The 22,239-nt window shown below is 43.0% G+C and overlaps 1 protein-coding gene across 10 annotated transcripts in view; it reads right to left on the reverse strand.

The window, feature by feature from the left end:
• The window catches only part of CIT (citron rho-interacting serine/threonine kinase), a 186,884-nt gene that overhangs the window by 37,706 nt on the left and 126,939 nt on the right, over positions 1 to 22,239 (reverse strand). For 7 of the 10 annotated variants that reach the window (XM_047826634.1, XM_047826638.1, XM_047826639.1 and 4 more), the window contains 5 exons: positions 21,384 to 21,581; positions 13,169 to 13,222; positions 5,340 to 5,537; positions 4,235 to 4,455; positions 1,312 to 1,447 (listed from right to left, as the gene is read on the reverse strand). In XM_047826634.1, coding sequence (XP_047682590.1) covers positions 1,312 to 1,447; positions 4,235 to 4,455; positions 5,340 to 5,537; positions 13,169 to 13,222; positions 21,384 to 21,581 — 807 coding nt within the window. The remainder of the gene's footprint in view (positions 1 to 1,311; positions 1,448 to 4,234; positions 4,456 to 5,339; positions 5,538 to 13,168; positions 13,223 to 21,383; positions 21,582 to 22,239) is intronic. The other 3 variants (XM_047826641.1, XM_047826640.1, XM_047826637.1) reach the window with 1 other exon arrangement.

Here is a 22,239-nt window from a genome sequence, read left to right on the forward strand (position 1 = left end):
ATAAGGGAAGGGAAGCAAAAACAATATAAAAACAGGGAGGGGGACAAAACATAAGAGACTCTTAAATATGGAGAACAGAGGGTTGTTGGAGGGATCGTGGGGGGGGGGGGTGGGGAGGATGGGCAAATGGGTAAGGGTCACTAAGGAATCTACTCCTGAAATCATTTTTTACTATATGCTAACTTGGATGTAAGTGAAAAAATAAATTAAAAAAAAAAGGTACCTCTGTGTTGTTGTTTAGGGGTTTTTTTGAACTACATGTTCAAAAACATTCAGTAACTCAGGAAAAGCCCCTAGTTATAGGTTTGTTTTTTTTAAAAAAAAGATGCAAAGCTGCTTACATAGTAAGAATCTAAATTTGTAAAAACATATGTATGCATAAACATATTATGCAAAGGAAAAGCCACAAATAAACTCACCAATAGAACAGTGGTTCTATTGCCAGTCATTTTCTCCTTTACTTTTCTATGGTTTCTAGATCTGCCACAATGACCTCAAATCGTTATTTTTATAATCACAAAATAACAAAGAGTTATACAGAATACAAATTTTAGATTACTGCTTTGAGTGTGTGTGTGTGTGTGTGTGTGTGTGTGTGTGTGTGTGTGTGTGACAGAGAGAGAGAGACAGAGAGAGAGACAGAGAAAGCGCACATGTGAGAGCCTGGGTATATACATGAAATCTCTTTGATCGTCACTTTTGTTATCTGTAACATTGGGGCATCTATTCAAAATCTGTTTCAAGACTTAGATAAATCTCCAGAACACTGGTACCTCACTCTGTGAACATTAATATGGCGTGCTAAATGGACAGGACATGTGTATTTCCAGTGTGAAATACTGTGTGCCAGTGTGGCCGTCAGAGCCTATCGTGTCCCTGGACTCGGAGCACAGAAAGGCCCAGCTGCCTGTTACCGCAACAATGGAAGGAGCATTCGTTCTTGTCACTGAGCACTTTCCGATGCTTGATATTAAATCCAGCAATCAATCCACAACTTAAATCCAGAAACCAGTTGCCAGAAAACAAGAGTTGTGTGCCCAGATCAAAATCTGGACCTCAGGGGGCCCAGACAGGCAGATGTTCAAGAAGTCACTGGCCGACTGTGACACCCCAGTCCCCGCCACACCTCCCAAGCTATTGCCAACCAAGGATGTCCAATGGTGGACCATAACCCCAAGGCTTTACAGGACTGAGTGAATTTATGTTTGTGAAATATGTGGACCACGGACTGCACCTGAATTTGTGTCGAGCACACCTTCTAAAAGATGGAGATGAAATCTTTCTCCTAAAAGGAAAGGGATGGGCACTGACCTTGTCAGAGAGGCTCTCGGCTTTCAGCTTCTGCTCTTTGAGGGCCTGCTGCAGAGCGAGAATCTCAGCCTTGTGCTCCTTCACCGCCAGCTCCACCACCTGGCGGGACTCAGTGATCCGCTGATCAGCCCTCGCCCTGCCGGAAAAGCACAGGCCTGTTTCAGAAGCCCCACCATCACTAAGCTCCACCATCACCATCTAGAAAAAGGAAGGGGGCCCATCTCTAATCCCAATAAGCAACCGAACAGGCTGCAGGCTGGATAGATGCCTAATCCCGATTCCAAGTTCCAAATTCTGTCTTGCTTTCTCACTGCTTACAGAGCGAAGATTTGACCCATTTTAGGTCTTGGGTAAAAATACTCTTAATAGGTAAAGTTCCTGTTAGTACTCACTTGGAGGCTGAAGGGGAAATTTTTCCAAAAGCTCAACGGGACTGATAGGATAGCAAGACTGGCACAGCCTCCCATGGGACTGGAAATGAAATGAGGTCCCACCGAAGGACCAGGGAGGGCGCAGAGGACCACGGGAGACCCAATGGAGCAAACATTTCCTCTCCTTAAAGCATATGCAGTAAATTAATTGTTTTGGGTGCTTATTAGGGAAACTCAAATATGATTAATATATCTGTAAATAAGGTTAGAGAATAGAAAAACTAGAAGAAAACTAGAAAAATTGCTTCCTTTCCCTATTTTAGGTCTTGTGTTTTGCTACTTCCATATCTGGGCTTCTACAGTCTCCTCCACTGGCCAGCACTCTCCTCCCCTTCCCTGCAAACCCCAATCTTACTCAGCCTTCAAGGATTAAACTCAAAAGGCCATGTCCTCCATAAAACCTTGCTCAATTACTCCTGTTGCAAGGAAGTTCTCCTTGCTCTGTATTCCAGAGCATAAGCACACTGCTCTCCTGGAACGCCCTGCTCTCTATTTTGAGGTGGTAAATATCTGAATGCATAATTCATCTTCTCTGCGAAACTTGCCTCTTGAGGACAAGAATTAAGAATTCTCTTCACTCATCTCTGTATCCCATGTAACATCAAAATGGGGAAGGGGGGGGGGGAGGAAAAACCAAGATCTTTCACAAGTGCCCCCGAAAGTATACATGAAATGTCTTTCTGAGCCCAGCCTGTAATTATACCTTCCATGAGTAGTTGTGTGTTTCCTGATGCTGAAGCCAGCTCCTGACCCTCAAAATTATCTCTGAGGGATTCTAGAAACAGCTCCGATAAGAGCTTCACTTGAAGGTAAGAGTGGGGGCGGGGTGGGGGGTGGTGGTGTCTGCGTGAAAGCAACCAGAATGTACCATGAGGACTCAGGGTAAACAAGAATAGGAGGTCTTAAACCAGCAGCCCCTCACAGCAGCAAATACCCTGAGAGGAAGCATGTCGAAAAACTTGAGTATTTCTACCAGTGCCTCTTGAAACTTAAGGGTCTCATCTTTTGCCTCTAATCTTTTCTGGTTTGACTGACTTGGCATAGATTAAACATCCAACACATTTGGTTGAATCTAGTATGGTCCAGTAAATGTGGGAAAATACCAAAAGGAGTCTGATGGAGTCCAACTAAATAAGTGACATTTCCATGCCTACTGTATCTTGCTTAAGGAGCTCAGAGGGTCCCAGGAAAGTCAGTTTCAGAGGAAGGTGACACTAGTGAAGGACGGACACAATTCCGTTGTGCAGACATGACATCATGGGGCTAACTCTAGCCAGCACACTGTGCCTCTGTGCACGCTGGAAAATGGGACCTATTCCTCAAGACCATTTATTTCTATCTGTTGGTAAACTATCATAATATGCCCATTTTGTTAGACCAAAACACTTTCCTGCCAAGAGCTGTAACGCTGTCATAAGCAATCTTCACATCTACAATGTCTTCAGTGTGGATGGCACCCCCTAGGGCTAAGAAGTATACGACCTGCAGGATCATAGCCCCAGCAGAAAGGGGATTCTATGCCAGGGGACTATGGAAGCGAAAGTGGCAGAGAAAAGATACTATTTGAACTTATTATGATTATTAATATTATTATTATTTATTATTATTATATTTCCTACCAAAAAACAAAAAAATTATTCTTGTAGGGGCACCTGGGTGGTTCAGTCTGTGGGGCATCCGACTTCAGCTCAGATCATGACCTTGTGGTCTGTAGGTTGGAGCCCCGCTTCGGGCTCTGTGCTGACAGCTCGGAGCCTGGAGCCTGCTTCGGATTCTGTGTCTCCCTCTCTCTCTGCCCCTCCCCTGCTCACATTTAGTCTCTCTCTTTCTCAAAAATAAGTAAATATTAAAAAAAAAGGTTTAACTATTCTTGTAGAGAAGCTGTTCGCAGCCAAGGGTGATTTTGCCCCTCGGGAGACACTGGACAATGTCTGGAGACGTTTTAGGTGTCACAATTTGAGGAAGGGGTTGCTACTGGCACGTGGTGGGTAAAACCAGGGATGAGGCTCCCATTTGACAACATGCAGGACGGCCCCCACAACAAAAGATTATCTGGGCCAAACGGTCAATGGTGCCAAGACTGAGTAACCCTAGTATAGATGGGTGACTAGCTTTACCCATGAGCGGGATTAAAATGGTCATAGTCTTGCCACGTGGTCACAAGGATAACAAACCTGAGGAAGAAGTTTCTGCAAAGAGAGGACTGAGATATTTGCCTTGCTCTGACTTGTAGGCCTCTACACAGAGTAAAAGGACACCAGCTACTAGTTACTACCCCAGAATCCAAGTGACACTGACCATACTTACCACTAGGATGACCCACCCACCCTGGGTTGTCCAAGGGTCTCCCAGCTTTAACACGGAAAGTCTTGTATCCTAGAAACTTCGCTCAGTCCTGAGCAAGCTGGGACCGGTGGGCACCCTGTTCGCAATGCTCAGGTGGTCCTGGTGAAGCTGCCGGTCACTGGCTTTCTACAAACAGGAAGTCCCACCTGCTCTGCTTCTCGGTGTCCAGCATCCTCTGTAACTCTCGAACCCGACACTCAAACTGGGACTTCTCGTCACCAAGGACACTCCTCCACGCCTCCCACTGACGCTCTTTTTCCAGCAGTTCGTCGTTTAGGGCCTCCAGGTCCATGACCTGTTCTTCCAGCATCGTGCAAGTGGTCTTCAGAGCCTCCATCGTCTGCAAATCAGTACCACTCAGTTGTGCCTTGTATCAAATGAGGATTTCCTGGATGTTACTTTTGTTGGATCAGTGTCAGAAAAAGCACAAGTTTCTAACTATAGTCTGAAAATACAGTTTATCTTTTTCTTCTACAAACCAAGGGGACAAGAATGGATAAAGGGCCATTTCTGCCACCATGTTAACGGCAGAACCCAAAGCAAGCCAGAGGGAAGAGACCACACTTCCAAGTGGTCCAGGGCACCTGGGAGGCTTCAGGTCATGATCCCAGTGGGGTCGTGGGAATCGAGTCCCATGTCGGGCTCTGCACTGAGCATGGAGCCTACTTAAGATTCTCTTTCTCTTTCTCTTTCTCTCTCTCTCTCCCTGTATCTCCGCCCCCCCTCCCCCCCCTCTAAAAAATCTTTAAAAAATAAAGTCATGTGGCTCACACTGGTGTCCCAAAACATTTTATTTTGCTTTTACTTTTTTTTAAATCAAAATTAAGAAGAACGACCCACTTTTAAAAGCCACATTTCCAAACCCCCCAAGCCCTCAAAACATAGACATGACTATGAAAAAGAGCCCTCATCTAATGGACAAGGCTCAGTCTTAGATCCGTTGGGAGAGGTGTACCAGGTGCCTGCTCTAAATTCTAAAGGGATTGGGGTGCCTGGGTGGCTCAGTCGGTTAATCGGCCGACGTCAGCTCAGGTCATGATCTCACGGTTCGTGAGTTCGAGCCCCGCGTTGTGCTCTGTGCTGACAGCTCAGAGCCCGGAGCCTGCTTTGGATTCTGTGTCTCCCTCTCTCTGCGCCCCTCCCCTGCTCGCGCTCTGTCTCTCAAAACTGAATAAAAGTTAAAAAAAAATAAACAAAATGTAAAGGGATCAAAGGGTGTCAGGGATCTCTGACACTATTTACTGTCCTCACTTGCTTCTGGCTGGTGAGCTGCATCTCTCTCTCCGTAATCTCGCGGCGGAGATGGTCCACTTCGCTTCGTAGCTGTACTATCTCATCGTTGGCGCCAGAAGCCTCGTCGAGTTGTTTGGACAAGTAGAAATTTTGGTTGTTGAGCTCAGCGTTGTCCTCGGTCAGCTGGTTTAGCTGCTCCTCCAGGTCTGTGATTACCTAAAAGAGGAGAGGAATCCAGTTCTGCATCAAGCAAGTGGATTTAAAATGAGAAGCTGCTTCTAGAGCCAATGACTTTAGAGCCTACGTGACACTGGCAGTCCACGGGCCACTCCTGTTTGCTTCTCCAGGCCCGGCAGCCAAGGCCACGCCCGCCCACTTAGCACTGACACACACGTGCCGTGGGGGAAAACGAAAAGTCTCTGATTCTTTCTAACTCAGGATCCATCTGGAAGATGTGGCTAAAGTGAATCAAGCAAGAGTGACTGCCATATGGAAGGGGCTAAACTTTAAATGAGATCAGGTTCACGGACAATAATACGATGTGGAACATGTGAGCTGAGGAAAGGCATCGAACAGACTGGTATCACAGTCAGCTAATTAAACTACAATGGCCCCGGCACCATCCACAGGACACTGGAACTGGAGATAGTCTGAGAAAGCAAAATAAGTTCTTATCAAGGAGGACTGACCCCGGAGGACACCAAGAGTTATTTTAATATCTCGGCAATAAATTTAATTTCATGCAACAAAAGAAAAAAAATTTAAGGGAAGCTCAGAATAATCCTGAAAATAGTGTACTGTGGCATCACTTGAATGGTTTTTATTATACAGTTAGCTATCAGAAAATGGGAAGGCATGTATATGAAATTGTCCTTTTATTGAGAGATTTAATCTGGCTTTGCTAAGTTATTTCCCTGCTCGATGGCAGAATGACTTCGAGTTCAGTGCATTCAGCGTTTCCTATTCTCTTTGCTGAGGTTCAGTATCAGCACTTGCAGAGCTTTTATATCCAATACTTTCAAAGTTTAAGGGCAATTTTCTAATAATGGTTGGGATGAGGCACAGAGGCAGTAAATTAAATTTTACGTAACAAAAAGAAGTAAATTAAAAGGAAATGCCTTGAAGCCTACGGTTTATTAATTGTTTCCAATTTTCAAACCTAGAGTAGACTTAGTTTATGAAATGTTGCCACTGTTTCCATGACTAATTCCCTATTTTAACCCCCTTTGATTATCAATTTAAAAAAATCTTCCCAGGCACATAGAATTAAAGAACATCAATTAAGCACATTTGTTCGATGCGGCTCAGAAAACAGAGCTTTTCATTTTGTTAACCGAGCTGATAAGCTTTTAATGTAGTAAGTGGTCTAGTAATTTGTATTTTAATGTCAAAAGCCCTGTTAATTCCTACTGTACTGGTTTGAGGTGCGCTGTCAGCTACAAGACGGGGAATAAAGGTTATCTGGTTGGATCCTTAGCTACAGCTCCTTCTTTATCGGGGGAAGAAAATAGGAAAACACTACAAGTTTGTCATTCCTAGTAGGCAGTCATGCCTCAAAAGGATCCCTGGATCACCCTTTTGGTGACATGGTTAAATCTCCTAAAACCAGAAACAATGAATAAACAATGCCCAATAGTTCCACTGGCCTCCGTCTTACATGTAGTAAAACCCATTTCTTAAGACAGTTTTCATCCTAGACTGCAAATATCTCCATTTAACTACTGTGCTGCCTTCTTATTTCCCTCCCCTCCCCAAAAACCGGAGGTAAGCCGACCTAAAACTATACTATCAAATGGAGCCTGGAACCACAAATACAGCCATTTTGAACTTTGTGGGAGGGTTGGTGTCTCCATCCATGATACAGAAGTCAATACCATATTTACTACCTCCCCTGTTTCTATTTTTTTTAATGTTTATTTTTGAGACAGAGAGAGAGAGAGAGAGCATGAATGGGGGAGGGGCAGAGGGAGAGGGAGACAGAGAATCCAAAGCAGGCTCCAGGCTCTGAGCTGGCAGCACGGAGCCCGATGTGGGACTTGAACTCATAAACCGCGAGATCATGACCTGAGCCAAAGACGGGCACTTAACCGACTGAGCCACACAAGCACCCCCAATGTTCTGGATTTCTGGTATACTATTCTACCTTACTGTGGCCTACAAAATTCAGGGGATAAAAAGTAATGCCCAAGACAGTGCTTCATTTTAATGGTTATAGCGGTGCCTCTTGCAGAGCATAGAGACCCCAGAAAATCTGTCGACACAAGAATATATACGTTGCCCAAATAACTTAACTTGCCACTTGAGAACATACCTAAGCCTTTGGGTTCCCACTCCCTTTCTCTGACTTATGGGAAAAACTGCGATTTATTATTAGCCCGTTTCTGCTACCTCTTCTTTCAAAATAGGTTACAAAGTGCTAAAGAAGAAATCTTTGAAAAGCTCAATGAAGGGCCAAGATTATTACTCTCACTTCAGTGGAGACTGCCCATTGGACTAAGAGGCACTCTTCTATTTCCCTATTGTCATCCAGTTTTCAAGGGGCCTCACAACTCTGATTTCTACTTACAGTTTGTGATTGTTGGTTCTATATTTTACTGTCTCTATTTTGCCTGTTCGTCAAGCTTTTAATGTTATGGAGTGTTATGTGTTTGTGCGAAGCACCCAAACACTCATTTTAGCTCACTCAGACTTTTTATATATTCTTTCCGCCTAAGTCACATGTTTAGCTTGAGACTCTATTTTGAGTTCCTGGAATTGTGGCATTAAGTGATAGTATTAGGGGTGCCTGGGTGGCTCAGTCGGTTAAGCATCCGACTTCGGCTCAGGTCACGATCTCAAGGTTCGTGGGTTCGAGCCCCGTGTTGGGCTCTGCACTGACAGTGCAGAGCCTGCTTGGGATGCTCTCTCTCCCCCTCTCTCTCCCTCTCCCACTGATGCACTCTCTTTGTCTCTCTCAAAATAAATACTTAAAAAAACAATGAAAAAGTATTGTAATAGGCAATCTATGATTCTGAACCAGGTAATGTGCAATGAGAATTCTTAGGTCTACTATGTGTCCCCGGGTGTATTCTCTCCACACCAAGGGCAACATTATCTGTTTACTATAGTATGAGTCTGTTAACCTTCCAACCCCGTGGATACAGGATGAAAAAGAGAAACTGAAGGTTGACTCCACCTTAGCAGTAAGATGAGGGAGACAGCTTCCTCACGCAGGAGCCAGCAGGGCTTTCTTACATGCCTTTTTTTTGCAAATAAGAGATCACGGTACAGTTCTAAGAGAAACCAAGGGTATAAAAAATGATCTACTCTCAGTGTCCAAAAAAGAAGACAGAGAGTGGGAGAGAGATATCTCTACGTGGGGTTATCTGTTGCTTTTCAAGCAAATCTCACAGTTCTGAACAAGAACTGTTTACTTCTCACACCTAATGCAAAGACCAGCAGGGAGACCATTAATGTTCAACAGCGTGTCAGGGGTGAAGAAACCAGTCAGATAGTGAGCATCAGTCTAAACAGACACGGGGCTAAAGCCCTCCTGGAACGTCTGGTTCTTTCTTGAAGGCAGCTATTTGCATATTATTTATTTTTAATCTTATAGCTGACAGATTGATTCATAATTAAAACTGTGTCATATGTTTGCCCACCAACTCCCCTCCAAAACAGACTTAGGTAGGGTTTTAGGTGCCAGATTGGATCAAATCCTTTTTAAAAATCTCTTCAAAATATAGAAATGGTCTGAGCTGGAAAATCTTACTGTTCATGAGCTTTTTAAAAGATGCTAACTGGGAGCTCCTATCAGTTCAGTTATTATGGGAGTTCCCATTCAGTAACAAAGATGCCATTTCCTCACAGAGGCAACCTGAGACAGCGCCAGTAAGAAAAGAACATCTATCATGCCCTTCAGAAGAGTCTTTAAAGCAGCTGTTGAACCTGAAAAAGTAGAACAGAGATCTACTATTGCTACCAAGTATTGTCCTAAAACGGTGGTTTTTCAAACTTTTTATAGGGGCACAACGTTTCCTGAGCAAAAGATGGTATCGTAAATACAATATAATAAAATAATAATAGTAACCAATACTGGTTAGCATTTTCTACGGACCAGGACGTGTGTTAGCACCGGGATGCATCATCTAATTCCTGCAGGACCCCCATGAGGTAGGCATTAGCACCAAATTTCTGATTCGGTGATTCAGTGTTTCCTAAGTTCTACTGTTTCTGAAATGTGAACATATGTCGGAACTAAGCAGCTGTCTCTGTCCTTGCCAAGCACCCAAAGAGCAGTTATTAAATGACTTGTGCATCTTATCACTGACAGTATATTGGAATGGAGAATACACAATGTCAGCACCATCTCACAGGTAAAGACATGGACGCCTGGGAGTTTAACATCATATAGGTTACAAAGAGGCCAATTTAGAATATGAACCCAGTCTGCCTGACACCAGACCGCATGGTCTGGATCACTAAACAACCCAGCTTCTCTAGCCTAAGTGTGGGTGGGGGTCACTCTTTTGGGTTCCCCCTCCCACTGGGAGAGAACCCAAAGGCTCCTCCACAGAATGACGGAAGTAAGTAAATCAAGGATTAGAAGTCACTGCTCCAGAAAAAAGCAAACGTGAATAAGACAATATAAAAGCTATGTAAGTTGAGAAAGTAACAAAATTCAGGGTGCCTGAGTAGCTCAGTCTGTTGAGCCTCCAGCTTCGGTTCAGGTCATGATCTCACTCAGCTCATGATCTCACAGTTCATAGGTTTGAGCCCCGGATAGGGTTCTCTGCTGTCAGCACAGAGCCTACTTTGGATCCTCTGTCTTCCTCTCTCTCTGCCCTTCCCATGTTCATGTGTGCTCGCTCTCTCTCTCTCAAGATAGATAAACATCAAAAAAAAAAAAAAAAAAGAAAGTAGCCAAATTCATTCTACATATTGGCATATTCTAGTAAAAAACAAACCTCTAACTTTAAAAATCTAGGAGAGGGAGGCTTACCAAAGGGCACATGGAAACATTGGAGGGTAATGGATACGCTCATTAATTTGATTGTTTCGCTGGTTTCACAGTTGTGTACATATCTCAAAACTCTTGAGGTTACTGTGCTCCTATTATACCTCAATAAAGCTATAAAAATGTTTTTAAAAAAAGCTTTGTAGAGATGTGGCATCCATGTGCATGTGCGCGTGCGCACACGCACACACACACACTGGAATATCACTCAGCCATGTATAAAGAATGAGATTATGCTATTTTGTGACAACACAGATGGAGCTAGAGGGGATCATGTTAAGTGAAATAAGTCAGACAGAGAGAGACACGTACTACATGATTTCACTTACATGAGGAATCTAAAAAACAAGACAAACAAACAAAAAGCAGAAGCAGACCCGTAAGTACAGAGAACTGATGGTTGCCAGAAGGGAGGGTGGTGGAGGGGCGGGTAAAATTGGTGAAGGAGAGTGGGAGATACTGACTTCCAGTTATGGAATGAATAAGTCATGGGGATGAAAAGTACAGCATAGGGAATATAGTTGGTATTATAATAGTGTTGTACGGTGACAGATGGTAACTATACTTGTGGTGAGCTGAGCATAATATATAGAGTTGTTGAATCACTATGCTATAGAGCAAAAACTAATGTAATATTGTGTGTCAACTATACTTCAATTAAAAAAAAAACTGTTATGCCAAAAGACTAAAAAAAGAGAAAACTCCAGATGAAGGATTAACGATGTACACATTTAAAACCTATCCAAGCTTATTTTAGGAAAAAATAGTAATATAAAAAAAAAATCACGGTCATAAAATGATCTATGTTTTATTCAGTGATCATTTACGAGCATGTATGTAATAAAAGCAAATAACCCTTGCATAAAATAAGAAACTGAGACGGTAAGAAACTTAAAAAAAGTGGCGGCACGAGAGTGCAGGAACAGAATGCATCCGCTCCTCAAGGAAGGGAGGCAGAATGGAGGAAGTCGGGGATGCTTTTCAGGCAGGCCCACCCCTGATGCAGCCACTGGCATCAGGAGACACAGACCAAAAATCTATCTGCCGGGTACCTGCTAGAGTCAAACAGAGGCGCATCTCATGACCCACTAGCTGCTCTGCTCTTGGGTATATGCTCATCAGAACAGGTGCCGACAGCCTCCAAGGGACTTACATAACAGTGCTTCTACACAACTGTGTTCCTAACGGCAGTAACCCAAATGACCATCAGCAGGAGAATGGATAAACAAACTTCAGTTCTACGCATCCACTGGCAACGCCACACCATACTAATGAAAGAGAACAAACTCCTGATGGATGCAACAACAGGGATGAACCCCACAGATAACTTAAGACAAAAAAACTAAACCCAAAAGAACACACCCTCTGTGATTCCCTTTGTCTGAAGTTTAAGAACTGGCCAAAGTGATCTCTGGTATCAGAGGACAGAACCGAGGTCACCCTTTGGGGCAAAGGATGATGATAAGAAGAGGGCATGAGGGAGCCTTCTGGGGGTTGAAAATGTTCTGGATCTTGATGCATGTTGTGGTTACATGTTGTCCATATGTGTAAAAATTTCACTGAACTGCACTGTAAGATTAGTATACTTCATGCACTTTACAGTATGTCTTTTATTTTTTAAACATATTAACTATATATATATATATATATATATATATTTATGTATGTATGTATGTATGTATGTTTGGGAGAGTACAGCAGGGGAGGGGCAGAAAGAGGGGGACAGAGGATCCAAATCGGGCTCTGTGCCGACAGGCTGACAGCAGTGAGCTCAATGTGGGGGCTTGAACTCACAAACCATGAGGTCGTGACCTAAGCCAAAGTCAGATGCTCAACTGACCAAGCTACCGAGGTGCCCTTACAGTGTGTATTTTGTAACTAAATGAAGGGGGGAAACCATACACTGACCAGACTTAGCATCCTATTTATAGCAGATAAAGAGGAAAGAAAAAGTTCCATTACAAGGCAATAAAATATGAAAAGAAAGAAAGAAAGAAAGAAAGAAAGAAAGAACAAGAAAGAAAGAAAGAAAGAAAGAAAGAAAGAAAGAAAGAAAGAAAATAGGTATGTGGGGGGTGCGGTGGGGTTGGTTTCCAGAAATTCACAGGTGTGAATACTACAAATGGAGACAAGTTCACTGAGAACTAAGAAGGTAATAAAGTGATGACAGTACCAAATAAAGGAAGTGGAACCTTGAATAAGGATAACATCTTATCTTCTGAAAGGGGCTTATTTCAGTCTTTTTTTATAATCGAAAACAGACCTAGCTTCTGCTGACCCTACCCCATCACATAATCTAAGCATGATACTTATCTGCTCGCAGAATTTACTTCTCTACATATACATGATATCTCCCAAAAAGCCCTAGATCTTTATTTTGCCTATTGGGAACTTAAAATTTCTAGGTCCACAGCACGTGCTGGTCTTCCCTCTCCATAGCTGCAGCAGGCTGGAGGAGCCATTGCAGATGCTACCTGCCTCCAGCGTCTGGACAGGGTCTGGCTGGGACCAGCTTTGGAACCTTCTACATTGGGGTGGGAGGGGGAGCCGCCCTAGGACTTACAGTGCAGCGACTGAAACCGATTAGCGGTTCTGCAATGAGAATTATTTCCACCACTCCAACTATCCTTCCCCAAACATGAAGAACGGTTTTGAATTTTAAAAACTGGCAGGAACCCAAGAAACTGGAGTTATCTGGTGCTTAGAAACTCCCAATCAGTTTGACCACATTAACTGCTTCAAGATGAAAGTTTGTAACAAACATCAGTCACGGATATTGTAAGAGATACCCCCTCTCCCTTGTCCGTTTTAGTCTCGTGTTATTTTAATCATATTTAGTTTTAATACTCACAGTACAGCTGTTACGAAGGGCGTCAAATTTGCGCTGGATTTCATCTCTATGTGCCTAAAAGGTAAGAAGTCGATTATAAATTTTTCACAGCAGAGGGTACAATTCTACATGCTGAAAAAGAGCAATTTACTGAGAAAGCCAAGAATGTTGTTGCAGCTGCCCAAACATCTGGTTTTCAAAGAACTAATTAATCAAGTCATGTCAAACATGAGAAGTTAAAGTTACAGGAATATATGATGCTGGGTTAGTAACAACGACTATTTAGACCACACAGGCACACCCTGTATACATACACTTAATGTTTATATGAATGCCTAGGGGCTTTGGAAGAAAAGGAAAAAAAAAATGAAAGGATGAAGTTTTTACTCTCTTTCCTTTGTTTACTCCCCATTCTTAACCTTTCCCTCCTCCTTCCAGCTGACCCCTCGCTAGGCTACTCCCTGAGAGACACACACATGCATGCAAACACACACACACACACACACACACACACCAGCCAGGACAAGCTAGGGATTTTTCTTCTTGTTAATCAAAAGCTGCTGAGATTCACAAATCCCACATTGACCTTGAGGTAAATAGAAAGGCTTTCTCCAAGGCAGAGCTGCTCTCAAACAGCACCATTTGTTCAGTTGACCTTCAAGGACTTGGTGAGCGTACATGCTATTCCATCCACTGTGGCACGACACAGTATATGTGGAGGTACCTTCCTTCAGTGGGGGAGGATGGAAAGTTAACAAGTGCATGATCACAAACAGTGACAAAGGCTCTGAAAGAAACAGGGTGCAGGAAAAAAGAATAAGGGGGATAGAAAGGAACTTACTTAGATGGGGTAGTCAAGGAGGGCTTCTCTGAAGAGGTGCCACTTTAACTGACACCTGTAGGATAATGGGGAGCCAGCCAGGCAAAGGACAGGAAAAGGCAGAGGGCACAAATCTTGAAGTGAGAAAATGTTTGGGGCATTTGATGAACAAAAAAAGGCCTGAATGGCTTTTTCAAACTTCAAGCTGCGACCCAATAGCGAGTATGACAAGTGTGTTGCTTTTCTGTTTTGGTTTATCCAATGAAATGGAATAAAAAAGAATAGACAACACTGGGATGTGCCCTTGGATAGTGAAGCACTGTCACAGAAAACTTCTGTTTCCAATACCATAATTCATTAAATTTAAGATGCTATCAACTGTAAGACATGGCAATTTTATGTACCATTAAGAAAAAAAAAAAAGGTGTTGTTGAATAAGCTATGACATGTTTATGTCCATGTGACTAGAGAGTCATATATCAGCTATGACTAAGCTGCATCCTGATTTTACATACTTTGGAATCAACGAAAGAATATATATATGCTCCCTTGTATTAGATTGTAGGGTAAATGTATTCTCGGTGGGTAGGGGTCAAACAATTTTTGGCTAAAGCACAGCAAGAGAAGGAAAATGTGGCCCAAGATTATGGTAGAGAGGCAGGCAGGGACCAAGTCACTTGAAGGCCCAGAAAGGAGTTTGGGTTTCATTCAAAATACCATTAATCAGAAGCCAATGGAGATTTTAAAAAGTAGAGGGAAATGATCTGCTTGTCACTTTGTGGATGCTGTAGGAAGAACAGATAGAAATAGGAAACAGCACGGAAATAGAAATAGAAAGCAGCACGGAAACCAGAGGAGGCTGTTGCTGTCATTCAAGAAGGAGATGATGGTGGTCTGGAGTAGGATGGCGGCCAAGGCACAGAGAAGTGGATGGAAGTGAGTTCTCTTTTGGAAGCATAGGAAATGAGACTCGCTGCAAACATTGGAAAAGGAAGGGTCAAAGACATCCTGAAAGATCTTTGACTTGAGAGACAGGGTATCATTTGCTTAGCTATGAAACCTCAAAGAAGAATCTAATTTGGGACAAAGGCAAAAGTGGCCTTTCTCTTAAAAAAAAATTAGTCTCCACCAGAAGGTCTAGAAAAGAACTAAGTCAAAAATTTTAGAGGTGTGGGGCACCTGAGTGGCTCAGTCAGTTAAGCATCGGACTTCAGCTCAGGTCATGATCTCGCGTTCATGGGTTTGCCTTGTCAGGCTCTGTGCTGAGAGCTCAGAGCCTGGAGCCTGCTTCGGATTCTGTGTCTCCCTCTCTCTCTGCCCTTCCCCAGCTTGCACTCTCTCTCTCTGTCTCTTTTAGAGCTTTGATGTATTCTCTAGTATGTCTACTTGCCATAAATTAATATTATAAATTTATAACAGCAGATAAACCATAAACCCACAGATGCAAAAAGTTCCAAGAACCCCAAGCACAAGAAACATGAAGAAAATTAAGCTACATCACCTCACTATCAAACTGCGTAAAATCAGTAATAAAGAGAAAAAGCTTAAAGCCAGTCACAGCAAAACACAAGTTACATACAGAGAAACGGAAGTCAGATTTCTCACCAAAAAGTGGGTAAAAAAACGGGGAGGGAAAGGGGGCTAAAGCAAGTTAGAAGTCAGTAGAACATCTTTAAAGCACTGAAAGGAAAAACAAACAAACAAAAAACTCTTAAAATGTGTCAATCTAAATTATATACCCAGCAAAAATATCCTTCAAAAATGAAGGTGAAATTAAAGACTTCTTCAGATACAGAAAAGCTGAAGGAATTTGCCACCTTCACTGTAAGAAATGGTAAAGGAAGTCCTTCAGGCAAAAGGAAAATGAAAACCAGAAATATAAATCTACACAAAAGATTGAAGAGCACTTGGAAAATGTTTTGTTTTTAGGTTGTACAGACTCACAGATTCATAAAAAGTTATCATTTGGAATCAACTCTCCAGGGCTACCTGGGTGGCTCAGTTGGTTAAGCATCAGACTTGAGCTCAGGTCATGATCTCATGGTTCATGGGCTCAAGCCCCACATTGGGCTCTGTGCTGACAGCTCAGAGCCTGGAGCCTGCTTCGGATTCTGTGTCTCTCTCTCTCTCTCTCTCTGCCCCTCCTCCACTCACGCTCTGTCTCTCTGTGTCTCTCAAAAATGAATAAACATTAAAAAAAAAAAAAAAAGAATCAACTCTCCACATAATTAGCCCACATTTTTATGGAAAACTTATCAGACTATTTTTTTTCCCAAAAATCAATCTGCTTCAGGCCCAACAATCATACAAGAGAGTTACTGATTTAATGGGGCATGAATACCATTTATCCAAAGTGGGAACATGGTTCTACCACTGAAATCTCATCTGCTGTAAGCAGCAGCCTGGCCCCCAAAGACCATCCAACTCCCTCAAGTACACTTACTAATCATCAAGGACAAAAGGCATGGATTCTCCCTAGGAAGAATAAGGCCCTACGTTAACAAACCTAAGAGCATGAATGAGCAAATTTTTTTCTTTAAAGGACCAGGCAGTAAATATTTTTGGCTTTGAGAGCCATTCAGTCTCTCTCACAACTACTCAACTCTGATCTCATAGCAGAAAAACAGCCATACACAATGTGAAAACAAGTGGGTATTCCAATAAAACTTTATTTACATAAAAGAGGAAGCATACTGAATTTGGCCCATTGGCTGTTGCCTGCCAACCCCTGATTTAAATGACTATTTGGTGTGAAATCTCTCAAAGACAGAAACGGGAAGCTGACAGTAGAGTGAACTCCTTCAAAATGAACTTCTTCAAAGCCTAAGCAGTGACCATGAAAAAACTCACTGGCCTTGACTTAAGAAGAGAGGCCCTATTCAACTTTTTTTATTAATAGATTTTCCAAATAACACTACTCCTTTAAAAACGTGTTTAACTTCCCCCAATGTAGTCTGATATTTCAATCACTAATACTGTTTCATTTCCATTAAAATCTACCATTATGAGGCCTCTGGATCATTCTGACATATCAAATGGCAATCCTCTTTGAGGATCATTATGACTTGATTTATTATTGACTGTGAAATATAAACACAAAATGTAGAACTGATCCTATTATGACTGCTGGAGATTCTATAAGCATTTAACAATTATTGAACTGATCTGAGCAAGAAAATGTCAAGAAACATGTTTTATGTTTCTTTGAAATAAGTTGTAAAGCAAGCACACAACAAAAGTTCACACAATACTGTATATAAAGATAAGAAAATATGTAAGACAATCTTTAGATTCTCTCAACGAAATATTTGAGTGTTAATTGGATATCAGGTGCTACGGGGAATAAATATTTACACTCTTCAAAGGACCCTGAAGAGCTTTTGTTTATGTGGGTTATATTTATCTATATTTATCACTTAAGAAATTAAAATGGAGATTTTTTTTCAAACATTTATTCTTTCTTTTAAAATAGCATTGCTTTTGCACCACCAATGCAAATGTTAACAAGCTGAAAAATGCCAAATGACATCTTAGTATTATTATGAAAATAATATGAACTTGGGGAACCCCAAGGGATCCTCTGACCCCACTTTGAGAACTGCTGACCTAAGGGTTGGGGGGCAATCAGGACGAATGCACAGGCTACAGCCTAAAGACTAGAGATGCACTCTTTTTTAGGAGTACTTAGGTCTTCACTGATTTAAAGAAAGTTACAAGAGGAAGAAAAAAAGAGAATTTAATGCAGTCTTGATGAGAGAAAAATTCCATGCAGAACTGGAGAAAGGAAACTAGTGTTTAGATGTCTGACCATCTTCTGGGGCCCATGGTCAGGATTCTAGAACACTCAGGCTTCCACACATGCCCCCAATTCTGTATCTTGCTTATCATGCCAGTGGCTTGCTTAATTAAATACAAGGATTGATATTTATGTAAAACAAATGAGAGTATGCAGACTCATGGTTTTAACAAACCAAAGAGGATGACATTGGGATCCCATGATCACGCTATGCTGGATCACTCCTTTCATTAGTGCCTCTAGCTTTGGAGTCTTGATTATGCAGCATTAGTCATTTAACCAAATCAGTAAAAGAACGTGAGGACAGGGACACGAAGCGTGCGTCGTGGAGTCAATGCTGATGTACACAGGGCCTACACCACGCCTTTCCCTGCATCCACATTCAGAATGGCACATCACATCACGCATCTGTCTGCTCTAAAGTGTGCAAGAAACATGTCAAGGAACATCAAAGTCTCTTCCTCAGATGAAGGGATGGGGTCTTAAATATCAAGTCGAGGTGGAAAATTCTCTCTTCCACCAAGAAGCATTGAAGCACCTTAAAAGCATGGCTTTTTGTTTAAATATGACTCTCCTGTCGGCCTCCACCTTGATTCATTCTCAGCTTTTGATGGCCAGTGAATCTCCAAGCAAACTCAATTGACAGGATGGCTAAAGTTGGAGCGGGTAGCAAGAAAACACGAAGGAGACCGACAGTCGCTTCCCAGTGGGCCCCAAAGCACTTCTGCAGTGGAGGGAGTCAACGGTACTGTGTTGCATCTAATCTGCTCCAGGGGCAGAAGCCAGAGTAACGGCTCCCTACCCTGGCCAGGAGATGGCTGCCTCTTAAAATTAAGCAACAATAGCCCATTTGACTATTCTCTTTTATTGGTAAAACAGCCTGCTATGAAGTTCGCAAATCTCCTAGACCATTTTAGGTCCAGCTGATTTAATTTGACTGATGCTTATGTGGGGGGCCTGAACTTGGGCCTGAACAATGAGACCGAGTCAGGGTACTGCATCTATGGCCATTTTCTCTTTCTTTCGGAAAATACATTCTTCAGAACAAATTCAACAAAGCCATTCAGGCAACAGCTGCATGGGGTCCATCACCACGTCCATGGGACATAATCGAAGGGAGGGGCAGGGGGAAGACCCATGGCCTCAAAACTGGACTGAGGCAAGTTGATATGGGGTTTGGATTCCTGCACAATAGGCTACAAACAGCTGTAAGGTATTTTTCCCTGCCATCACTTTGAAAAAAAGCCCTATTTTCCAAGGCATCTTCATCTGCAAGGGTGGTAGAGCCCTAGTTTCTAGACTTAGGGAGGTTTGTTTCTTTATTTTTTTCATAAGATGCTCGGAGGCAGTGATCTCATCTGACTAAATTAAGTCGTGACTTGCTGCTGTGAAGGCTTCCAGCAGCCATTAGACACAGCACATTCCAACCAGCAGCAAGACAGGATTTAAAGACTAATTTCCCCACAGATAAACAGCAGTGACACATGCTCTATTTTATACCCTCCTCCTTCTGAATGGGCAGGATAAGATGCCACCACCCTCCCTCCCAATCCCCCCTCACAGAGCAGTGAGATAAATGTGTCCTTCTCCTCCGCTCCAAAGTAAAAGGATTTGAGGACTTACAGGCCAATCCCCTGGGGAGAAAAGGCTAAAGACACAGCACTAGGCACATAGTGAGGATTCATTAAGTATGGATTAGATTACTGGTGTCTCCTCTTTCTTTCAGAGCGTGGGTGGTTCACACAGGGGGGACAATATTAATATACAATGCATTCAATATAACCGTGGTAAGATTTTAGGTGCCTCCTTTAGCAGCTAAGAAATGCTATCTGGCTGTCTCCCTCCTCATCTACCCAGTTCCAGAAAGCACATAAGTCTTCTTGGCACACAGTCTTTTATATTCATTTCATTCCTACCTCCATATTTTTCTTATATAGACTTATTTTCTCTATGCCTTTTCTTTCTTATTTTATCTTGTTATACTGTTTTATATCTTCCCAAACTGCTCTGAATCCATTTTGAAACAAGGCAGAGTATAAATAAAAAGATATCGTGACTGTTTTTTTCGCCAAACCAAGTACTGAGGACACACGGCATATCACACAATGAGTGTTCTCATGGGGACAATAGAAATTAAGGTTGCAATCAATATCTGAACTTGGTGAAAGTCCTGGAAAATCTGGGACGCACACGTACTTCCTATGCAGGAGTTAATCCGTATCCCCAGGATCCTGGAATCCCCCGTGTCCTAGACGGGTCTATAAGGAGCCTGGCACTGTCAGATCACGTTTCCAATTTGGTTCAGATAATGGGCTCCCCAAAGCCAACAACAGAAGGTAACTTCTAAGGATGAGATCGGTTTTTAAAAAGAAAAAGAAGTACACACATTACTTTCAAACAGGGTAAATCATAAGCAACAAATGTGCATGGCCATCTGTAGAAGTAACCCCACTCTAAGAGACGCTGAGATGTTCGCTGATGGAAATGGGGACAGCATCCAAGATGAATCAGAGTGAATAAGGTACCCACCGAGCTACCTTATTTTAGAAAACACTAAAACCCAATCAGCTGAATTGTGCCCTGCCCACGGAAGAGGGTACCCTGACCAGCAGGCATGACTGTGCCTGTCCACTTGGCAAGTACACTATGTTACTACCACCGATGTACTTGCTTGGCTGATACTAGCCATTAAACGCCTTCGGCTTTCTGTGCCGAGTCCAGGTCCACCAAGCGGCCCTTCCAGGAGAAATGAGGTTTTTGAGAAGACTTCTCTGAAAGGGGAAAAAACGTGAAGATTAGCCACCCGGAGTATCCCAGGCAGCTCGGTGGTTCTTTTTTCCACTGGAAGTTGATACGCTGGCCTTTTATATGTAAGATTCTTGTCAGTTTTATCAGCCTGGGTCAGCCCCCATGAGAAGGATCAACTGTGGGAAATTGACCCAAAACGTCCTATTTTTAGACTTCCAGAAAGAACTAAGGTCTAAATCCAGCGTCACCCTCCCTTCTCCTCAAGTTCCACTTCCTAAGCACACTCTTCAGTTGAATAAACTAGTGTCTCAACAATGAGCAGAGAGGCCAGGTCCCTCTTAGAGAAAGACTCTCATTCAGAAGAATCTTTTCCATCCAGAACATACGAGATGCGTACATAAGACTTGAAGCAGAATGTACAGCTTTAAAAAAAAAAAAAAAGTAACACAAATGAGGCTAACCAATACAAAAATAGAAATGTGGTCGAAAGACTACAATAAGGTAGAAGATTTTTTTTTTTTTTTTTTTTTTTTAACGATTATTGAAACCTAAGTAGAAGATCCAGGAAAATGGACTTCGGCTCAAACTAAAATTTTAAATACAATGATGATTATTTTAAAAAGAGGGAAGACATATAAATAGAAGAGGAACTTCTCAAGATACTAAGAAAAGGTCAGATGTTAACCAATTGATGCAGTATACCAATTCTCATGAGGGAGGAGCTTACGTAAGCCCGCTTTCTGCTCATTACGTATCTCTAAGGGATTGCTTTTTCTCTCTTGGGATTTCTATGAGGGAGCAGGTCTCCTCAGCGCCATGCTCGTGCTGGCTGAGGCCTGGAGGAGCCTGAAGGTGCCTGTCCCCAGGCCTACCGTGAGCGCCTGGATCTCTTCTTCTGCCTCCGCCGTCGTCTCCTCCAGCTCGGTCTTGGCCTGGCGAAGCTGGCTCTCCAGGGCCGCCCGGGCCGCCTGCAGGGCCGTCAGCTGGGACTCGCGCTCTTGCAGGGAGAGTTGCAGCTCTGTGAGCTGACGCTTCAGCTCCAGTTTCTGCTCCTCGTGCTCTAGACTGACCTGAGAGGGGCGGAGAGAGAGACACACACACTCACGGTCAGTTGACCCTAACTACGGAGAACGCAACCGACTAGTCAAGCTAACTGACTGACCCTAACTAGCTGAGACGCAACTGGCCGTTCAACCTACATCTTGGTTGATTGATGTGGTCATGGATTCAAATTCTCAGCACTCAACTGAGAGGGAGAAAATGCCGTAAAATGGACCTGACTTCAGGAGTCTCAAAAATGACCAGAAGTAAGAACGTGTAAGAGAATGTCTATACGAAGCATCCCTTACTTCCAAATATTCAAAGGCTTGGGGAGGCTTCAGAAGAAAAAGCACACGGCAAGAGTCTCAAATGAAAATATGACAAATACTCTAATTAGAAAAGCATTTAAGGGGTGCTTGGGTGGCTCAGTCAGTTGAGCACCCAACTTCTAATTTTGGCTCAGGTCATGATCCCAGGGTTGTGGGACAGAGCCCTGCGTCAGGCTCCACGCTGAGCATGGAGCCTGCTTGAGATTCTCCCTCCCTCCCAATCTCTCTCTCTCTCTCTCCCGGGTTGTGGGACAGAGCCCTGCGTCAGGCTCCACACTGAGCATGGAGCCTGCTTGAGATTCTCCCTCCCTCCCAATCTCTCTCTCTCTCTCTCCCGGGTTGTGGGACAGAGCCCTGC

Source organism: Prionailurus viverrinus, chromosome D3 (assembly GCF_022837055.1).
Source record: "Prionailurus viverrinus isolate Anna chromosome D3, UM_Priviv_1.0, whole genome shotgun sequence".
Taxonomy (NCBI): Eukaryota; Metazoa; Chordata; class Mammalia; order Carnivora; family Felidae; genus Prionailurus; species Prionailurus viverrinus.